The 19,571-nt window shown below is 43.8% G+C and overlaps 1 protein-coding gene across 1 annotated transcript in view; it reads left to right on the forward strand.

The window, feature by feature from the left end:
• The window catches only part of NLGN2 (neuroligin 2), a 498,268-nt gene extending 495,950 nt beyond the window's left edge, over positions 1-2,318 (forward strand). Inside the window, exon 7 of the mRNA XM_078669344.1 lies at positions 202-2,318. Coding sequence (XP_078525470.1) covers positions 202-1,021 — 820 coding nt within the window. The 3' untranslated portion in view covers positions 1,022-2,318. The remainder of the gene's footprint in view (positions 1-201) is intronic.
• The last annotated feature ends 17,253 nt before the right edge of the window (positions 2,319-19,571 follow it).

Below are 19,571 nucleotides of genomic sequence, written 5' to 3' on the forward strand. Positions count from 1 at the left end.
GTACAGTGAAGAATGAAACAGGGGTTCAGCAGTTGAGAAGGATCTGTATTCAGATCGTACTGTCCTAAACACATGTGTAAGCCACATTCTGCTGCTAGAAGGTGCCTGCTGGTGGGGGCTTTCCTGCTATGGGGCTTGTTCAGAAGAGAAGGTTTTACTTTGAATCCATGGTTCACTCTCCTTTTTTGTGTCCCCTTGCAGAGACCCGAACCAGCCCGTTCCACAAGACACCAAGTTCATCCACACTAAACCCAACCGGTTTGAAGAAGTGGTCTGGACCAAGTTCAACACGAAAGACAAGCAGTACCTGCACATCGGTCTGAAGCCGCGGGTGAAGGACAACTATCGCGCCAACAAGGTGGCCTTCTGGCTGGAGCTCGTTCCGCACTTGCACAACCTCCATGAGATCATTAGGACCTCCACTACCCCCAAGACGATGCACCCCATAACCGGAGGTCCCTCAGGGCCCCGCCCTGGCCCCAGCACCACCCGCTGGCCTTTCCCAACTCTGCCAATGGATACGGAGGACCCGCGCACCCACACACCCCACATGCCCTTCCCAGATGACTCCCGCGACTACTCAACGGAGCTGAGCGTCACTGTGGCTGTGGGAGCGTCCCTCCTTTTCCTCAATATCCTGGCCTTTGCCGCCCTCTACTACAAGCGCGACAAGCGCCACGAGCTGCGCCGCCGGCTCAGCCCGCCACGAAATGCCGCCAACGACCTGCTGCATGGCCACGAGGAGGAAGTGATGTCACTGCAGCTGAAGCACTCCTCAGAGCTTGACGCCCATGACCTGGAGCCGCTGAGGCCTCATGAGATTTTGAGGCCTGCTTGCCCGCCCGACTATACACTGGCGCTACGCCGGGCACCAGACGACGTGCCACTCATGACACCCAACACTATCACTATGATCCCTAGCACCATTACGGGGATACAGTCTTTGCACCCCTTTAACACCTTCCCCACTGGCAGCCACAATAACACATTACCTCACCCGCATTCCACCACGCGGGTATAGTGCGCTACCCCCTCGCCGCGCAAGGACGCCTTTTTAAAACAATCTTGAGGGATGGCAGGCTTTTCCCTTTGTACAAGGAAGCAAAAGAGAGCACGGGAGAGAGTGGGGGACAGGCACAGAAAATACTCAAAACAAGAAGTGGACAACATACCTTTGCCTCCAGAAAGACCTCCTTCTCCCTGTCTGAACAGGCTGCAACTCCTTGCTGTGACTGCTCCGCCCAAGCCGCCTTGGAAACTGTCAATTCCTTCCTGCTTTTTTTGTGGGGAGGAGGCCAAACCGGGAAAGGGTTTCCGCACACAGGGGCAATGCAGGTGACCAATTGGGAAGCCTGCAAAGTTTAGCCGCAAGGGGAAAGCTTGAAACCAGACAAACTCAATGAATGTACAACGGGCTATCGGCACTCGATATTCCCTCGGTGTGGGGGTGGAGCGGGGGTCTTATTTTCTTTTTCCTCTTTTGTACAAAAAAAACAAAACAAACAAAATATCAAAAGACAGATGTGGATTTCAAAAAAATAAGGGCGCGGGGGAAGAGGAGAGAGTGGGATTTCGCTGCATGTTTGACCAAAAAAATGAGGGTTGCGGGGGAGTCTTGGAGGTTAAAGGAAAGGTTACTAACCAATTTCTCTTGCCTGACCCTTTTGCGAACCCCAAGTTCTAAGGTCTCTCTGCTAATTCTGCTTTTGTTGTCCCTTTCTGAGGGAAACTTCAGATTTTTTAAAATTCTGTTTTTGGTAGAATATAAGAAAACAAAAACCTGATGCCAGTGTTTGCTGCTCGAAGCGTTGCTCCCCCAACCATATTTTCTTCCCACACTTAGAGAGGGAGGAAAAACGCGCCAGCCGTTCGCGGTCCACCGGTTCCACCAAACGTATCTTGAGGGTTCCATCAAGACCCAGCACTAGTGTTTGTTTTCAAGGGTTTAGGAAGTTGGTGGGAGTTAAAAAATGGTAAGTGATAGAGTCAGGAAAAGTAATTGTTGTCCACGCCCACAAATGATCATGGACCGTGGCCATCCGGTGTGTCATGGCGTCCCCTGCGGGCCCGCTTATCTTTTGTGCTTTGTTAAAAGTTCTTTTTGAGGCAAGGGCTGAACAGAAGTGGGGGATCTCAGAAATCTCTACAAGGCATATCTTGATCCAGTAGATGGGGGTTTGCTCTAGCCAAATAGTACACCCCAACATATCTTGATACAGCAGCTAGTGTTGAATCTAGCTAAATGATGCACCCCAACATATCTTGATACAGCAGACAGTGTTGAGTCTAGCTAAATGGTGCACCCCAACATATCTTGATACAGCAGACAGTGTTGAGTCTAGCTAAATGATGCACCCCAACATATCTTGATACAGCAGACAGTGTTGAGTCTAGCTAAATGGTGCACCCCAACATATCTTGATACAGCAGACAGTGTTGAGTCTAGCTAAATGGTGCACCCCAACATATCTTGATACAGCAGACAGTGTTGAATCCAGCTAAATGGTGCACCCCAACATATCTTGATACAGCAGACAGTGTTGAATCCAGCTAAATGATGCACCCCAACATATCGTGATACAGCAGACAGTGTTGAGTCTAGCTAAATGCTGCACCCCAACATATCTTGATACAGCGGACAGTGTTGAATCTAGCTAAATGCTGCACCCCAACATATCGTGATACAGCAGCCAGTGTTGAATCTAGCTAAATGATGCACCCCAACATATCTTGATACAGCAGACAGTGTGGAGTCTAGCTAAATGATGCACCCCAACATATCTTGATACAGCAGCCAGTGTGGAGTCTAGCTAAATGATGCACCCCAACATATCTTGATACAGCAGCCAGTGTTGAATCTAGCTAAATGGTGCACCCCAACATATCTTGATACAGCAGACAGTGTTGAGTCTAGCTAAATGATGCACCCCAATATATCTTGATACAGCAGCCAGTGTTGAATCTAGCTAAATGATGCACCCCAACATATCTTGATACAGCAGCCAGTATTGAATCCAGCTAAATGATGCACCCCAACATATCTTGATACAGCAGCCAGTATTGAATCCAGCTAAATGATGCACCCCAACATATCTTGATACAGAAGACAGTGTTGAGTCTAGCTATATGGTGCACCCCAACATATCTTGATACAGCAGACAGTGTTGAATCTAGCTAAATGGTGCACCCCAACATATCGTGATACAGCAGACAGTGTTGAGTCTAGCTAAATGGTGCACCCCAACATATCGTGATACAGCAGACAGTGTTGAGTCTAGCTAAATGGTGCACCCCAACATATCTTGATACAGCAGACAGTGTTGAGTCTAGCTAAATGGTGCACCCCAACATATCGTGATACAGCAGACAGTGTTGAGTCTAGCTAAATGGTGCACCCCAACATATCTTGATACAGCAGACAGTGTTGAGTCTAGCTAAATGGTGCACCCCAACATATCGTGATACAGCAGCCAGTGTTAAGTCTAGCTAAATGATGCACCCCAACATATCGTGATACAGCAGACAGTGTTGAGTCTAGCTAAATGGTGCACCCCAACATATCTTGATACAGCAGACAGTGTTGAGTCTAGCTAAATGGTGCACCCCAACATATCGTGATACAGCAGACAGTGTTGAGTCTAGCTAAATGGGGCACCCCAACATATCTTGATACAGCAGCCAGTGTTGAGTCTAGCTAAATGGTGCACCCCAACATATCGTGATACAGCAGACAGTGTTGAGTCTAGCTAAATGCTGCACCCCAACATATCTTGATACAGCAGCCAGTGTTGAATCTAGCTAAATGATGCACCCCAACATATCTTGATACAGAAGACAGTGTTGAGTCTAGCTAAATGATGCACCCCAACATATCTTGATACAGCAGCCAGTGTTGAGTCTAGCTAAATGGTGCACCCCAACATATCGTGATACAGCAGACAGTGTTGAGTCTAGCTAAATGCTGCACCCCAACATATCTTGATACAGCAGCCAGTGTTGAAACTAGCTAAATGATGCACCCCAACATATCTTGATACAGAAGACAGTGTTGAGTCTAGCTAAATGATGCACCCCAAAATATCTTGATACAGCAGCCAGTGTTGAGTCTAGCTAAATGATGCACCCCAACATATCTTGATACAGCAGCCAGTGTTGAGTCTAGCTAAATGGTGCACCCCAACATATCGTGATACAGCAGACAGTGTTGAGTCTAGCTAAATGGGGCACCCCAACATATCTTGATACAGCAGCCAGTGTTGAGTCTAGCTAAATGGTGCACCCCAACATATCTTGATACAGCAGCCAGTGTTGAGTCTAGTTAAATGATGCACCCCAACATATCTTGATACAGCAGCCAGTGTTGAATCTAGCTAAATGGTGCACCCCAACATATCTTGATACAGCAGCCAGTATTGAATCCAGCTAAATGGTGCACCCCAACAAATCTTGATGCAGATTTAATTTAGTCGAATGTTGCACCCCAAAATATCTTGACAACAATTAAAGATAGATCTCCAGGCGACCAGGCAGATCTCAAGGAAGTAGGAATCAAAATTAGCTGCACTTAACCATTGTGAAAGAAAGGATAATGGGAAAATCCCTGCAGCCTTTTCTTTAACATTCCAAAGAGCATCACCTCTTGCAGTTTCTGCACCCTGAATCGATTTACACTCATGCCTCCTCACCCCTAATAAAAAATGAAAAACAGAACTTGTAAGGGCAGGATGACCTCAGAGCCTGAAACACTGATCTTGCAGACTTCTTCCAAGCCACCTCTTTGGGTCTGGAATGAAATGGCCATGTCTACCACTACAGCCCGACACGCTGTCTCGACGTCACTCCTTTGACTTCTGCTTCTCACTTTCCTTCTAGGTGGTCTCTCCTGGAGGGACAGTCCCTCCTTAAGAGGATCTGTTCTGCTATTGAAAAATGATAAGTTCTCAGACTGTTCCAGTTTGATGCATCCATATATTTTTTTTTAAAAAGCACTTTGACCATTGCTATGAAATTGGGAATTTAGTATTGTTCTTCTTTTCTGCCCTAAATTATCTCTATCTGAAGTGTCTAATATTAGGTGAATTGGATAGCGCCAGAGTGAGGCTGGATTTATGCAGAACTACCGTATTTGCTGGTGTTCGATGCTGCGGAGTACCCTCTTTCTCCTATACGGCTCAACAGTGTCATGCATAGAGAAAATCCTTATATTTTACAATTCATAGCCTCATTAATTGATTGATACCATTCAAATCTTAAACATTGCATCCACGAGCCTCCTCGGCCAATGGTAGTATCTGCTACCACTTCCCCACATCAGATAGACACTAGTTAAATCCAACCTTGTCTCAAAACAAAATGGCTGCCACCACCAACAAAAACAACCAGATCACAGCTTTGTGAGGAAAGGATAGCATAGGAGCTCCTTGGGCGTCACTAGAGTCACCAAGTTCAGCTAACTGTTGCACATTGAAAGGCAGGATTAGGTCAGCATCAGTACCAGGCAGACTCACTTACAGTCAATAGCCAGCAAAGTTCAATGGAATGATACCTATTGGAAGGTGAGGTCACACCATCAACAAACCCAAATGCCACAAAGCGCAACAGAGCTCTGTGGAGACGTGCATTAGAAAGCCGACTCACACCTGTCTGGGACTGAACTGATATCCTCATAGCCTGACAGACCTCAATGGATTATCAAAAATTGGAAGGTAGGGTCGCGCTAGCGTTAGTCGCCTGACAGCGCGACAGAGCACAGTAGAGTGATGCAGATTGGAAGGCCGGCTCATGCTTGTGTCGGTAGGCAAGCTGACTGCAACTAGCCCAACAGAGTTTAGTTGAACCGCTACAGAGGTTCTTGCCAGCAGGAATAGTTCAACTGGTGTCTGCGTACCTAATACAGATCAGCGAAGTCCCACTTTTTGAAACATCGCCTCACTGCAGAATTTCACCACATGCCGCCCAGGTCAACAAAGCCTTCCTTACTGGCATCCCATTCCATTAGCAGAGACCCACTGACATTCATGCAGACTAAAAGACTTCCCACTCCTTGGAATTCAGTGGTATGCCAGCATCAACAGCCCAAGAAGGTGTTATTCTCATTTTGGGATTTTTCTCTCCAAGTACAATCTCCTCCCAGAGTGTACCCATAGGCATGGTGTTTTATTGCTCTGTGCTGACCTTCGTTTACTCACTCTAAGGGGACACGTTCACGCTCTTGACTGTCCTCTATCCTTGTTCGCTCCCTTGTGAATGGCGAGTCCAGAAGCGTCTCATGTGCTGTTTCAAGGCTACGTCACGCACGCAACCGCTGGCCGCAAGCACGCTTGCAAACTGGCCAAGCCACGTTTCTACGCCGCCATGGCTTCTATGCTTTGCATTGGCTCCACCTTCCCCCCATTCCTCCTCGCACATCAGCATGAGTTTATTTTGTATAGGGAGGGTGACTTGGGACTTTTTTGATATTTGATTTATGTCTGCACGCGGGACGCGAGAGAATTCTGCCCAATGGGAGGGCATGAAAAATAAAAATAAGGATCTTGCTGCCAATACCCCTGCCCCAGCCTTAACTGTGAAACTAAGAGGAAAAAGCACTTGCTTCCAGGACTTATCTAGTTTCCTGGTCGATACATGTATATATCTTTCGCTATATATAAATATACATATATATCTATATATAAATATTTTTTTCAATTTTATTTTAATTTATCGGTTTAGCTATCCCCTGTTGTAACCTGAAGAGAAGCCCGTCTAATGCCTACCTCTCGTCCATCCTAGTTCGCATCTTCGAGAGTAGAGATGGTGAGTTTGGGCATTATAGGATAGACGTAAAGAATATAAGCACACATTTAATAGCGCATTTGATTCTCCTGGGATTTTTTGGTCCGACGGGGGGTACGGCCTGCAGGGTTGCAAACAAGGGGTGAGCGATGCAGATCGTATTGGTCAAGAATTGGGAATGGCTATTCTTCTCTCTCTACCCCAACACTCGCCTACAGCTCAAGAGGAACCGAGGGGAACGGCTGTAGAGCACCACTCACCTTGCCAAACAGGGTGGCCATCACCGGCGGGTAAGGCTGCCCCGCCACCCTCTCGGAGCCTCGTAAAAAGGATGCTTGGCCTCTCTTTACTCCACTCTCTCCTTGCATCAGGAATCCGGTGCCAAACTTCCAGATTCTATTTTTTGAACCCCCCCCCCCACCTTCCTTATCTTGATTTATTATTTTTCAATGCATTGCTAAAGCATTTCTGAATAAATTAACAAAGATTTCTATACGTTTTTGAACTGTATGTGCCAACACTTTGGAAAGTAGGAAGATGTTTACAGCACTTGCCGTTTGTGGGGGTTTTTTGTGAGGGCAGTTGTGTCTTTGGAGGTGGCTTTTTGTGGGGAAATGAGGTGGTGGCATGAGGGATAGTGGAGGACATTGCTAGCCTTCTCTTTTAGGAGACCGGAGCCCTACAAATCATTTCCATGCCCACTAGCCCACATAACAGTGTTATCCCCAACACCATTCAACCCTCATCCATGATACCGCCGGACTAGAGGAAGTGCTGTGACGTCACTTCCTGTTTTGTAATCCAAGATGGCCGCCTGTGATGATGATGATGATGACTACAGACTTAGTAATAATATAAAGATACATAATAAAGATGACTGGATGGCTTTGAATATGGCTCTAGAACCTTCTTTTGTCGGTGACTGGGTGGCTTTTCCATTGGCTGAGAAGGTAAGATAGACATTTTGTTGTGTTTTGGCCACTATATTGCCTTCATTTATGTTACTATCGTTTGCCCAGTCATTGCAACACAGGGAGCAGGAGTGTGTCTTTCCCAGAGGAATAGCTAAGGTTGACTACTCAGATAGCCACACGTCCGCGTACCACCTCGGTTCAGCATAATGGGCCCGATTCACAGAGCTAACTTAAGACAAAATCCTAAACTTACTACTTTTGGTATTCACAGAAGTTAGGATTTTGTCTTAAGTTTGTCTTAAGACAGACTTAAGACAGACTTAAGACAAAATCCTAACTTAAGTCTGTCTTAAATCTGTCTTAAGTTTGTCTTAAGACAAACTTAAGACAAAATCCTAACTTCTGTGAATACCAAAAGTAGTAAGTTTAGGATTTTGTCTTAAGTTAGTTCTCTGAATCAGGCCCAATGTTTTGTCCGTCCTTAGAAACAGTTTCCGAATCCCCAAGCTACGGCATCAAGCACTTACTATTTGATACTGAGTGAGTGCATACGTCTAGTGGTACTCGCGTCACCGTAGATGTCTCATGTCTACTTCCTTGTCATGCACTGAGTGGTGTGAATGCATTCAGCATTTTAGCAAGAAAAATTGTACGTAGCAATAGATACACAGTACATAAACCCTTGTTGTGACAGGCACGTTCACTGAAGCATTACTGGTGAAGGGTGTTTATCATCGACACAACAGCACAACCAGATTTCTCATACGTAAACTTGCAGATTTACAGGGCTCAGCTATATGATTAAATAGAAGAACCTACATCTTGGAGCCTCCGGTGACCAGGAGACTGAGGCTGCCTGAGGACAAGGTACGAGTTGGGGCCTATGTGCACAGACCAGAGGAGATGGAATTCGGGGAGGACCAACTCAAGCTTTGGAGACCAGGATCAGCAACGGATGGAATGTACTGCTCTTAGCCAACAAACTGCGAGCTTAGGGATGGTAGTTCATAACAGGAGTGTGTTTGGGGAGACAACAAAAGGTGTGTTACAAACAGAAAAGAGAGTAAGGGAGTTCGTTCACTCGAAAGTGAACTAGAGACTTCTCCTATTCCCCTGGAGGAAATGTATCAAAAACAAAGCGAGGAGTATCCCCTATGAGGTTGAAGAACAGACGTATCTGGAGGACCGGTTTTTGGCAACAAGAAGGAAATTCATCCTTTTGTTTAAAAACCCCTCACTCACCACCTAGTGGTGACATGCTTCATCATCGGGGTCCACCTTGGCGTCCTAGCGACACCAAGGTGTGCTGCGACACCTGGACTACAGTGGAGCGGGTTGTGACTGTGGGTGCAAAAAAATTAAATGTTAAAAATTGTCCTGGTTGTACTCAAAAATTTGATTTTAATTATAGAGCAACTGAACAATGTTTAAAAATATAAGGGCGAGATCCTGGTAGGGGGGTTACGACCAAAGGGATCTCTATATGTGTTGAGTGGTCAACATGTTTCTACCTTAAGGGCTATTGCCCGGTATTCGTCAGGACCAAAATAACAGGAGGACAGGAGGTGCGTGCTCCCTAAAAAGCACACCCGTACCTTGATCCCCTGTGTGCCTACTGGCAAAAATGGCCAGTGGTAAATGCTGCACAATACAATAAATGGGCAGGCGAATAAGCATATAGCGTAACATATTTAGTTACTGGCAAGGGAAATCAGACTAGCCGAGCAGAGGACGCGAGGAGTAGGTCGATCCTGATTTCCCTTGCCAGTAACTAAATATGTTACGCTATAGGCACTGACCCTACGCCCTGCCCGTTGAAGCGCTGAGAGCTCTTATCCGAGTCTCTTTTTTGCTTATTCGCCTGCCCATTTATTGTATTGTGCAGCATTTACCACTGGCCATTTTTGCCAGTAGGCACACAGGGGATCAAGGTACGGGTGTGCTTTTTAGGGAGCACGCACCTCCTGTCCTCCTGTTATTTTGGTCCTGACGAATACCGGGCAATAGCCCTTAAGGTAGAAACATGTTGACCACTCAACACATATAGAGATCCCTTTGGTCGTAACCCCCCTACCAGGATCTCGCCCTTATATTTTTAAACATTGTTCAGTTGCTCTATAATTAAAATCAAATTTTTGAGTACAACCAGGACAATTTTTAACATTTAATTTTTTTGCACCCACAGTCACAACCCGCTCCACTGTAGTCCAGGTGTCGCAGCACACCTTGGTGTCGCTAGGACGCCAAGGTGGACCCCGATGATGAAGCATGTCACCACTAGGTGGTGAGTGAGGGGTTTTTAAACAAAAGGATGAATTTCCTTCTTGTTGCCAAAAACCGGTCCTCCAGATACGTCTGTTCTTCAACCTCATAGGGGATACTCCTCGCTTTGTTTTTGAGACAACAAAAGGTCCCATATCCAAAGGTAAAAGATCCCTGATTTATTTATTTATTTATTTTTGAAAGTTTTATAGAGCGCGAACAAGATCCTTGCAGATATCAGAGCGCTTTACACACAAGTAGGATAAAAACAGATAAAAAGCTAAACAAGATATAAAACAAAGTTGAGCAAAAACAAATTGATCAAATGTAAACAAGGTGGGGAGGCAACAGTGTAAAGGAGGGCAACTGTACAGTAATAAAGTTCTTTGTGTAATGGGGTAAAAGAGCTTGATTGTTTTTGTGGCGAAGTCCAGATGCAAAATAATTTTTAGTGTTTACTAAGCCGGGCAAAGCCTCTTTGCGTTGTTTAGTAAATACATAGCAACGCAACGCAGCGCATACCATTGCCTTGCACTACCTTGCATTGGAAGGGTGTTCCATGGGTGTTCGCATGCATCCACCCATGGATTTTGGCGTATCCCAGATCTACTAAAGCGATTAAAACTTGGCAGTTGTCAAAATTCTACACCTTCCCAAGTGACAAGTAACAAGGAGAATATCTTTATTTCTTCTGTTATTTCCTCTAGGCAGCCTCAAGTGCACCCGTGCAGGGAGAGAGCTGAGTAGATAGAGTGCTTTTCAGCTCCCTCCCATTCGCGCAGCACAGCAACTTGCCCTGCTGCGCTGCTCTGCGTGAATTATGAGCAAATCTGCCCCCTAGTGTGGAACCTTCAGTCCTACAAAACTGTGTGTATTCAGAATAGGGATGGGCGGAGATTGCGGAGTTGCACTACGCGGAATTCCGCTGAGTCGCATAAAAACTCAGTGGAATTCCACTGAGTTACCCTCCGCCCTAATGGTGACTCCCATTACAGAAGGTAGCTCTTTCCCCGTTATTTAGAGCACAGACGGAGGTATAATGACAGCGTGAAGCTGCCTTAACCCCTTCGCTGCGGGGTGTTCCGCGTGCGGCACCGCTGTGCTGGTGATGAGCCCGGCTCCTCATGAGGCACAGCGGAGCTGCCCTCATGACGGGCTGAGCTTGTCACAACCACACCCGTTTTTCGAACGTTCAGCACAGCGGGAAAATTACTGCCCACCACTAATTTCTTTCTGAACACCCAAACATGTTTTTATAGTTGCATCAGTATTTCCCTGGATGGTTCACTTTCTGTGCAGTGTGGACAAAAATTGCAAGCAAGGAAGGCTAAGTTCCTAATACAGTCTTTAACCTTCTTTAAAACTCAGTGTCACATGACTTTCTCCATCTCGTGCACTGACTGATCTTTCTGGAGGTCTTAAGGTTAAGAGTAAATAATTAAATTTTTGTTTAGTAGGAAAGACAGACGTGCACCGGGAACAAAGACTCTGTAAGGGCCTTTGACATTGTGAGGGATGACCAGGTTTCTCTCTGTATTTCCCTGTGCAAGGATCTCTTGTTTGCAAATCTAAAGTTTGAATTTTAGTTGTCTCCAGAAAAGCTGGATGGTTTTGTGGGGCAATGTTATCCAGAGTACATGTCCTGAACCCAGGTTTTCTGGAATGAAAGAATATAATGCTCTGAATAGGGTTTTGGATCTGAATAAATAATCATTTTTTTATTGACCTGGGATGAAAAGCCCATTGGACTGCGTGAAGGTGAATTGCTTCGACCACCTGAGAAAGTTCCCCCTCCATCCTCTTCAGTTACAACAAGGAACATTTCAGCCCATTTGTGTAAAGTACTGGTATTTATTTTTCCATCAGAAAATATCAAAAATAAATGGATGGATTGCATATTAGTGCAAACAAAGCTTAAATCAGAGGTCAAAAGAAACTAACGTGCAAGTAAACCATTATTTCCAAAACAATTGACAGAGAAGGGCTGCAAATGATTCTCAAAAAGGTTGGATAGCTGAACAGTCGTGTACCACATGGAAGAACGTACCCTCCACACTGTGTTTATCGGATATACCACAGGCCTGATATTCATCCCATGACATAGGGCACTGACCTACCCTAATACATTTGCCCGGTGCAGTATTTTAGTTTGAACCAATGGCAGTGATGACTGGATCAACATCTCCCTAGGATGAAGAAGACCCTCAGCATGGTCAGTGGTTTCTACGTCGCCAACTGAGTGGGAGGAAGACTGTTTCGGTAGAGAAAATGTGTTACATTTTGTTTCCCATCGTCACCCTATCCAGCCGCATCAATTGGTCTGCCAGTGTCTAATAGGCCGAGTCGATAAGGAGAACCCAATACGCAACACGGTTGTAGCCAAGCAAATAAAGCAGGGAGATGCCTTCTCTGTATGTTGATAGGAATAATTTATTTATAGCTATCCTTGACATTTTAGAACCTTATAAGATTCTTCAAATTCACATTTTATACAATTTACACAATTTTCAAAAGTAATTCTTCAGGATCCAATATCAGCTGTTCTTTAGGATGTAAATTAATCACAACAGTCAGATCAACTTCAATTCAATTCAAAAGGCTTCATTCGGTTTGTGCAGTAACCAAAAATCAAAAAACATGATTTTAAAACACACATGTAAAAACATTCAATACATATGACAGTCCAATTAATAGTAGTGCAAAATACATTTCCTAGCAACAATTTGTTGATAACAGTATCCAGTGCATAAAACAGTCCAATTAATTAACAAGTATAATCGATTTCCTAGCAGCAATTGATTTTAGGATATAAGAAGCAACATAGAAACATAACCCCGGGTCATTAAGCGTAACCAATAAATTCATAGCAGCGTGGGTTGTTCTCACATTAAATTTTAAGAATGTGGGTTTCAGATAAAATCGTCATAGAAAGGAATAGAACTTACATAATAGTAAAACATGGATGGTGCTTTGTTTGGCTATCCCATTACAAGTACATAAAGTCAGCGGACACATTTTTGTGGTGGGAAAGGTAACTAGATGGTGTACTATGCCTAATCTCAAATGAGTCACAATAAAGCGATGAGATGGCCTAGTTACTACTGACAGGTAATCTTGGAAGCCTCTTCTAACCTCCAGCTGTTGATAAAATACCAAACTGGGTTGCTTCCCAATCACTACCCTGCGAACTTCATTTAGAGGGGCTAAAAAGGTATTTTTAATCTCCTGTTTTGATATAAGTGTAACACAACCAGGGTCACCCTGGATAGAAAGATTGAATACGATATTAAACCAATACCGAATATTCTTCAACCAGGAGATCCAGAGACTTTTATCCAGGGAAAGACAGTCTCTATTAATAGATTGGGTAAATTTGGTCTCCTCTTTAGCCCAAATGGATCTCCATAAAAGTAATGACCGCAAGCCAATAAGATCCGATAAATAATTAATGCCTACTTCACAGTGTATACTTTCGGTGGATGCTGATGATGGTAAGCACAAAAGGCGTTTTAAAAAAGAGTTTTCTTCGAGCTGGAGTGCCTGTACATGATTATGGCCCCAAACTCCTGCGCCATAAAGGGCTATGGCGACACATCTGGCCTTGTTAATGTCAACCATATCCTTGATACGACGGGTGCCTAGCTAGGCTGTAAGGAGAAGTGTGGCTCAATGATTAGAGCGGCAGACCCTGATGCAGAGGTCTGACCCGGGACCAGGGTTCAATTCCTGACTCGGCAGGGTCTTGGACTGAATGCCCACGGACTCGATAATTCTCGCCTCGGTGCCTAGTCTAATCATGGGTCCCACTCTGCAACTCTGGGCAATAGCTTGCTTAATCTCACCAGCGGCCCCGAAAGCGCTGGGATGCCTGGCTTCACCTTGGGGGTGCCCAGTAGAGGGCATCTCACAGGGAAAGCCAGGAAGGGTTCCACAGCGGTATACAGCGCCAGGATGCCTGAAAGGTGATAGTGCGCTTTACAATTATACATACATTTTTACATTTACATACAATCTGAAGATCCCATGGGCACTCTTGACCATCTTGGAGCGTACATTCATAAGTTCGTTCGCCCAATTCCCATTTCCTGAATAAGTTACACCCACGTAGCAGAAAGTATTGATGGATTCCACAATGGAATTCTCTATATAAAAAGATTTACATTTCTTGGATTTCTGACCGCAAGTCATTTAAAAAGTTCTAGTCTTATTTATTAAGAGTTTCCTATTCTTAATAAAAAAAGGCTAATGTGATCCATTAGTTGCTGTAGGCCAAGTGGAGTTCTGGAGAGCAACACTGCATCGTCTGCATAAAGTAATACGGGTACGAGATTTCCAGCTATTTGTGGTGCATCTGCCTGTATCGACCTAAGGGCTATGTCAAGTTCATTTATAAATAGAGAGAAAAGTAACGGTGCCAAAACACAGCCTTGGCGGATGCCTCTTTTGAGCTCAAAGTATGGTGTACACTCTCCCCGCTGTTCATATCGCACCTTGCTTTGAGAGTTTCTCATACAACTTGCTAAGAAAAAAAATATTTCTTTGGGGGCGCCTAGATTTAGCAAGGTTGGCCATAAAATAGAGTGGTCAACAAGGTCGAACGCACTGCTAAGATCTGCAAAGCACAGATATAATCTTCCCTCTTTAGCCTGTGTATATTTACCTATCAAGAGTTCTAGGTTAATACATTGCTCCTGGGTTCCTAACCCTTTTCTGAAACCATATTGGACTGGGGAGAGAATCTCTTTTTCCGTAACCAATTCTTCAATTCTTGACAGAAGTATTCTGCTCATCACTTTGACTGAAGAATCCAAAAGTGAAAAGGGACGATCATTTTTTGCTTCAGTTTTAATACTTTTTAAAAAATAGGAATTATCACAGATTGATCCGATGACAGCGATATGGACTCCGTTGCTGCTAAGTTAAAAACCCTGGTTAAAATGGAGCTCCACAGAGCTATTTCGCTTTTATAAATATCAATAGGAACCCCATATGGGCCTGGTGCTTTACCTCCCCTACTACCAGTCAGTCCGTCTTGGACTTCCTCAATAGTGATATTTAATGGCAACACCGGCCACTGGCTTCCTGCTAAACTTTGTAAATAAAATACATCGCAATCAGGTGGATTAAAAATACTAGAAAAATGTTCCACCCACGCGTCACAATTTACATGCGAGATTAATTCGGGGAATGAGTCATTCTTTAGGAACGGTGAGTTGACAGTTTCCCAGAATAACTTACTGTTGACTGCTTCTGCTGCCATGGTTAACTTATCCCACGCTAACTCTTGGAGCTTATTTCTTCTAGCATTAAAAACCAATTTATAATCATGGCGTAAGTTTTTGATGGACTCAGCATTTCTAGGTCTACTACCTAGGGCTTGTTTAAGTTGGTTTAGGGCCTGGGTACAGTTATGATCAAACCAAACTCTATTTTGTATACTATTTTCCCTAAAAGATGCAGTCAATATCCCCTCAATTATAACATTTATTTTTTTAAAGTTAGCTAATAACAAAGGGTTAACATCCTCATTAGGGCAATAACAGATCTCAGGCTCACATTTAATGACAATTTCTTTTCAAACTTTTACGGGGTCTACGCCAGCCCATTTAATACGTATCCCATCAGGCCTGATGGGGGTAATACTAGCTATCATTTCATGATTTACTGTCATTTTTGAACCCCAGCATAGTGTTGACATGGAACTACTATCATCGTCATTTGATACCTGCTCAGTAATCCATGGAGTAGAGCACAAATAACTGGTGCTAGATGTAATAGGCATATGGTCAATAATAGAAGCCGCATTTCTGCCAGTGAATGTGGAAATTGAAGCACCATGCACATTGTAATAATAATTCTAGATCATATTTGGCCATCAATAAATTAAGAGCTCCTCCATAATCGATCAACTTAAACAAGATCACCCTGCAGGGAGGGATCCTCCACTAGGGCGGAGGAGCTTCGCCTCACTGCTTTCTCTCAGTGCGAGAAGCAGAAACATAAAATGGTAAAACTACCATTCTGGTGGCTTGAGGTAGTTGGCCTCCCATCATACAGTGTAGTGTAGTAGTTCCCAGGCATTCAACCTCCAAGTACCAGCATCCTTCCCTCTGTGGCAAACCATGGTCACCATCAGCGGCAAGTCATCAAAGATACCGTGTGCGAAGAATTTCACCATCCAAACTGGGAGATCTGTACCAGGGGGTATGAAGAGCCAATCTATACTAATATAATAAAGAGAGAGCCCAAACCTTTGAGGCGGGTAATCTCAGGAACCACAGCACCAATCACAACACCCAATAGAGCGTTGGAAAGGGCAGTTGCAGCAGAAGGACGCCCACCATATACATTTAAAAGGTAAAAGAACCGTGCCAGCAAAGTAGTCGCTTGTGGGCGTGTCTGCGTTGTGCTGTGGGCGTGTGCTGGGGGTGTGACAAACGCTGGGGGCGTGTGGTACTTTCCGCCCTTCATGCCATGTCTTATATCATGTGCTGTGTGCGTGTGCTGGGGCGTGGGCGTGTGCGGGGCGCGGGATTACGGAAAATAAAAGTGAGCATTGTGCCCAATATTTCATTGTTTTTTCTTCCCAGGTTCTGTACATTCCAGCTCCGGTTGTCCACCCTGCTCCCTTTAAATAACCCTGCACCCCATAATCATAACCCACCCTTACTCCTTAAAATACCCCAACACCCTTAAGCACTAACCCATCTTAACCCTATAAATATACCCTGTACCCCAAAACCCAAACCTATCCCTAAACCCTAAAAATACCCCTGTACCCCAAAACCCAAACCTAGCCCTGAACCCTATAAATACCCCTGTACCTCAAAACCCAAACCTACCCCTGAACCCTAAAAATATCCCTGTACCCCAAAACCCAAACCTAGCCCTGAACCCTAAAAATACCCCGTACCCCAAAACCCAAACCTACCCCTGAACCCTAAAATACCCTGGTACCCCAAAACCCAAACCTAGCCCTGAACCCTTAAAATACCCCTGTACTCCAAAACCCAAACCTACACCTGAACCCTAAAAATACCCCTGTACCCCAAAACCCAAACCTAGCCCTGAACCATAAAAATAACCCTGTACCCCAAAACCCAAAATGCATATAAAATGTAATGCCATGCGTTATAATGACATTGCGGAGTCATGGTACTTTCGTAATGAAAGTATGTGGAGTGATGGTATGCGGAAAGAAAGTTGCGGAATAATGGGTGTTTACCCTCCCCCGGTAAGTACATTGGTGGCACGGCGGCCCACATCTCCAGCAACATACTCATATTTTTTCACCACCGATTTGAAAAATGCACAGGTCTCTCTCATTGATGGCCAGCATTTTAGACACACCTCCCGCCACAATTTCTAGAATTGCGAACTTTAGAGCTGGGGAGCTACGTTCGGATCTCGGCAACAGCTCAACATCCTGTGATTCCAGGCAAATCGCTTTGTCTCCCCGTGCCTACCACAAATGAATGTGTTCTTCTGTAATGTAAATTGTGCTCATGCCATGTTGCCGAGTTCGCGCTATATAATATTGCAAGGAAAAATAAAGTAGGGAAACTCGAGTTCACACACTACTGAACGCGCACTCTTAAGTGCATCAGCAGTGCACTGTGAATCAGAGCGTTTCACAGGCCTGTCACAGATAAGAAATGCTATCAAAACGAAATCCTACAAAACAATATACTACTGGCCGGCAGCAATTCATACCCGGACAATGGCGGGACGGGTTGCTAGTGAGTTATGAAGGAGGAACCATGAGCCACAGAGTAGAAGGAAAATTGCCTATCATAAGTATGTCTGTCTGGCCACCATTCATCAAAACCATCACTTCCACAAATAGTGTCAATCCAGTGGATTTTTTCCTATATTATGGATATATATATATATATATATATATATATATATATATATATATATATATATATATATATATATATATATATATATATATATATATTCACTGAAAAAACCATAGGTTTCAGGAGTTATATAGTTAAGAATTACTTTTTAAAGAACCTTTGAAATTCACTCAAAAAACTATAAGTTTTAGTGGTGTTATAGTTAGCTGGACATTTTACTCATACAAAACCAATGAAATTGCTCCTATATAGTTAGTTGTACTAACTATATTTCGCGCACCCGCAATCCACTGCTGATGATGTCACATATTAGATCATTCATGACATGGTCAGTGAGATCACTGATGACATCTCAAATGACATCACTGATGACATCACTGATGACATCATCCAGTGAATGTGGTTTGCTTCGTTATTTAAATATGCATTATATATATAGCAATTTACATTGAAGAATGAGTGGATATATCAAAACAACACAATGGTACAGCACCCCACACAGTGTGCCTTTCACAATAACATTAAATACAGTGATCCAAAAAATACTTCAGTAGGACTTGAAGTTCTTTTCTTGCTTTTATTAACAATCTTCCAGTTAAAAAAGAAACGTAACCAACGCGTTTCGTCCGTAGGACTTCTTCAGGGCGAAAGGTATTCCTACGTATTTTTTCAAAGTTTTCACTCAGAACTTTTTGTGTTAAGCGTTTTCAGATACGGCTGTAAATGTCATTAACGGCCTTATTATTTGTGGCTGTAGCAAAGAATCCCTTTTTATTTAAATTTTAAATTTTCTGAGCATCAAAAAATGTACAGGGCATAAGTGGCCTTACTGTGAAGGATAACAGTCAAATCATTCTGTGTATCATGATCACGGGGTCATCGAAGACGTATATATTCACTGTCCACACCCCATCAGTTTTCGAACACAAGCAGCGTCTGCTGTCTCCCTCGATCCCAGGGACCACTGGGATCGAGGGAGTGTACAGGCCACTTATGCCCTGTACATTTTGCTCAGAAAATTAAAAATTGAAATAAAAAGTGATTCTTTGCTACAGCCACAAATAATAAGGCCGTTAATGACATTTACAGCCGTATCTGAAAACGCTTAACACAAAAAGTTCTGAGTGAAAACTTTGAAAAAATACGTAGGAATACCTTTCGCCCTGAAGAAGTCCTACGGACGAAACGCTTTGGCTACGTTTCTTTTTTAACTGGAAGATTGTTAATAAAAGCAATTGTCGGGAGTCTAGGGGTATATGACTTCAGGTTAATAGCACCCACAATAAATCTACTGGACCACAATACATAGGATAAAGTGCAGATCTTTTGGCCCGATACCCCTGTTCTAGTGTTTTGCAATGAGTGGATATATATAAATAAATATTTGGATGGAGGATTTAGTAGCAGTGTAATTGACTGTTTACTTGACCAATTTATAATGTCTCACTAAATATAGTGGATAGTGACTAAACTGTGTGAATATCTGTATCACGTTGTCAGTTGTTGTGTAAACTGATTCTACAGTTGGTTACTAGCTATGTGAAAGTCTATATTAGTTATTGATTAGTTAACTGAGTATTTGTATGGGAGTGTGAAAGTGTGTGTGGTTCGGTGAGGGGGGTGTGACTGTCCAAAGATGTGTGAATAGTTGATTCAGTAGATATATGAAGTTAAAACTACATGTTCTAACAGTTTGGGTGAGGGAATCTCTTTATGGGTGTGGTGATGAGCAAATATATTTCTCAAAGGTACAGGT

Source organism: Lissotriton helveticus, chromosome 12 (genome assembly GCF_964261635.1).
Source record: "Lissotriton helveticus chromosome 12, aLisHel1.1, whole genome shotgun sequence".
Taxonomy (NCBI): Eukaryota; Metazoa; Chordata; class Amphibia; order Caudata; family Salamandridae; genus Lissotriton; species Lissotriton helveticus.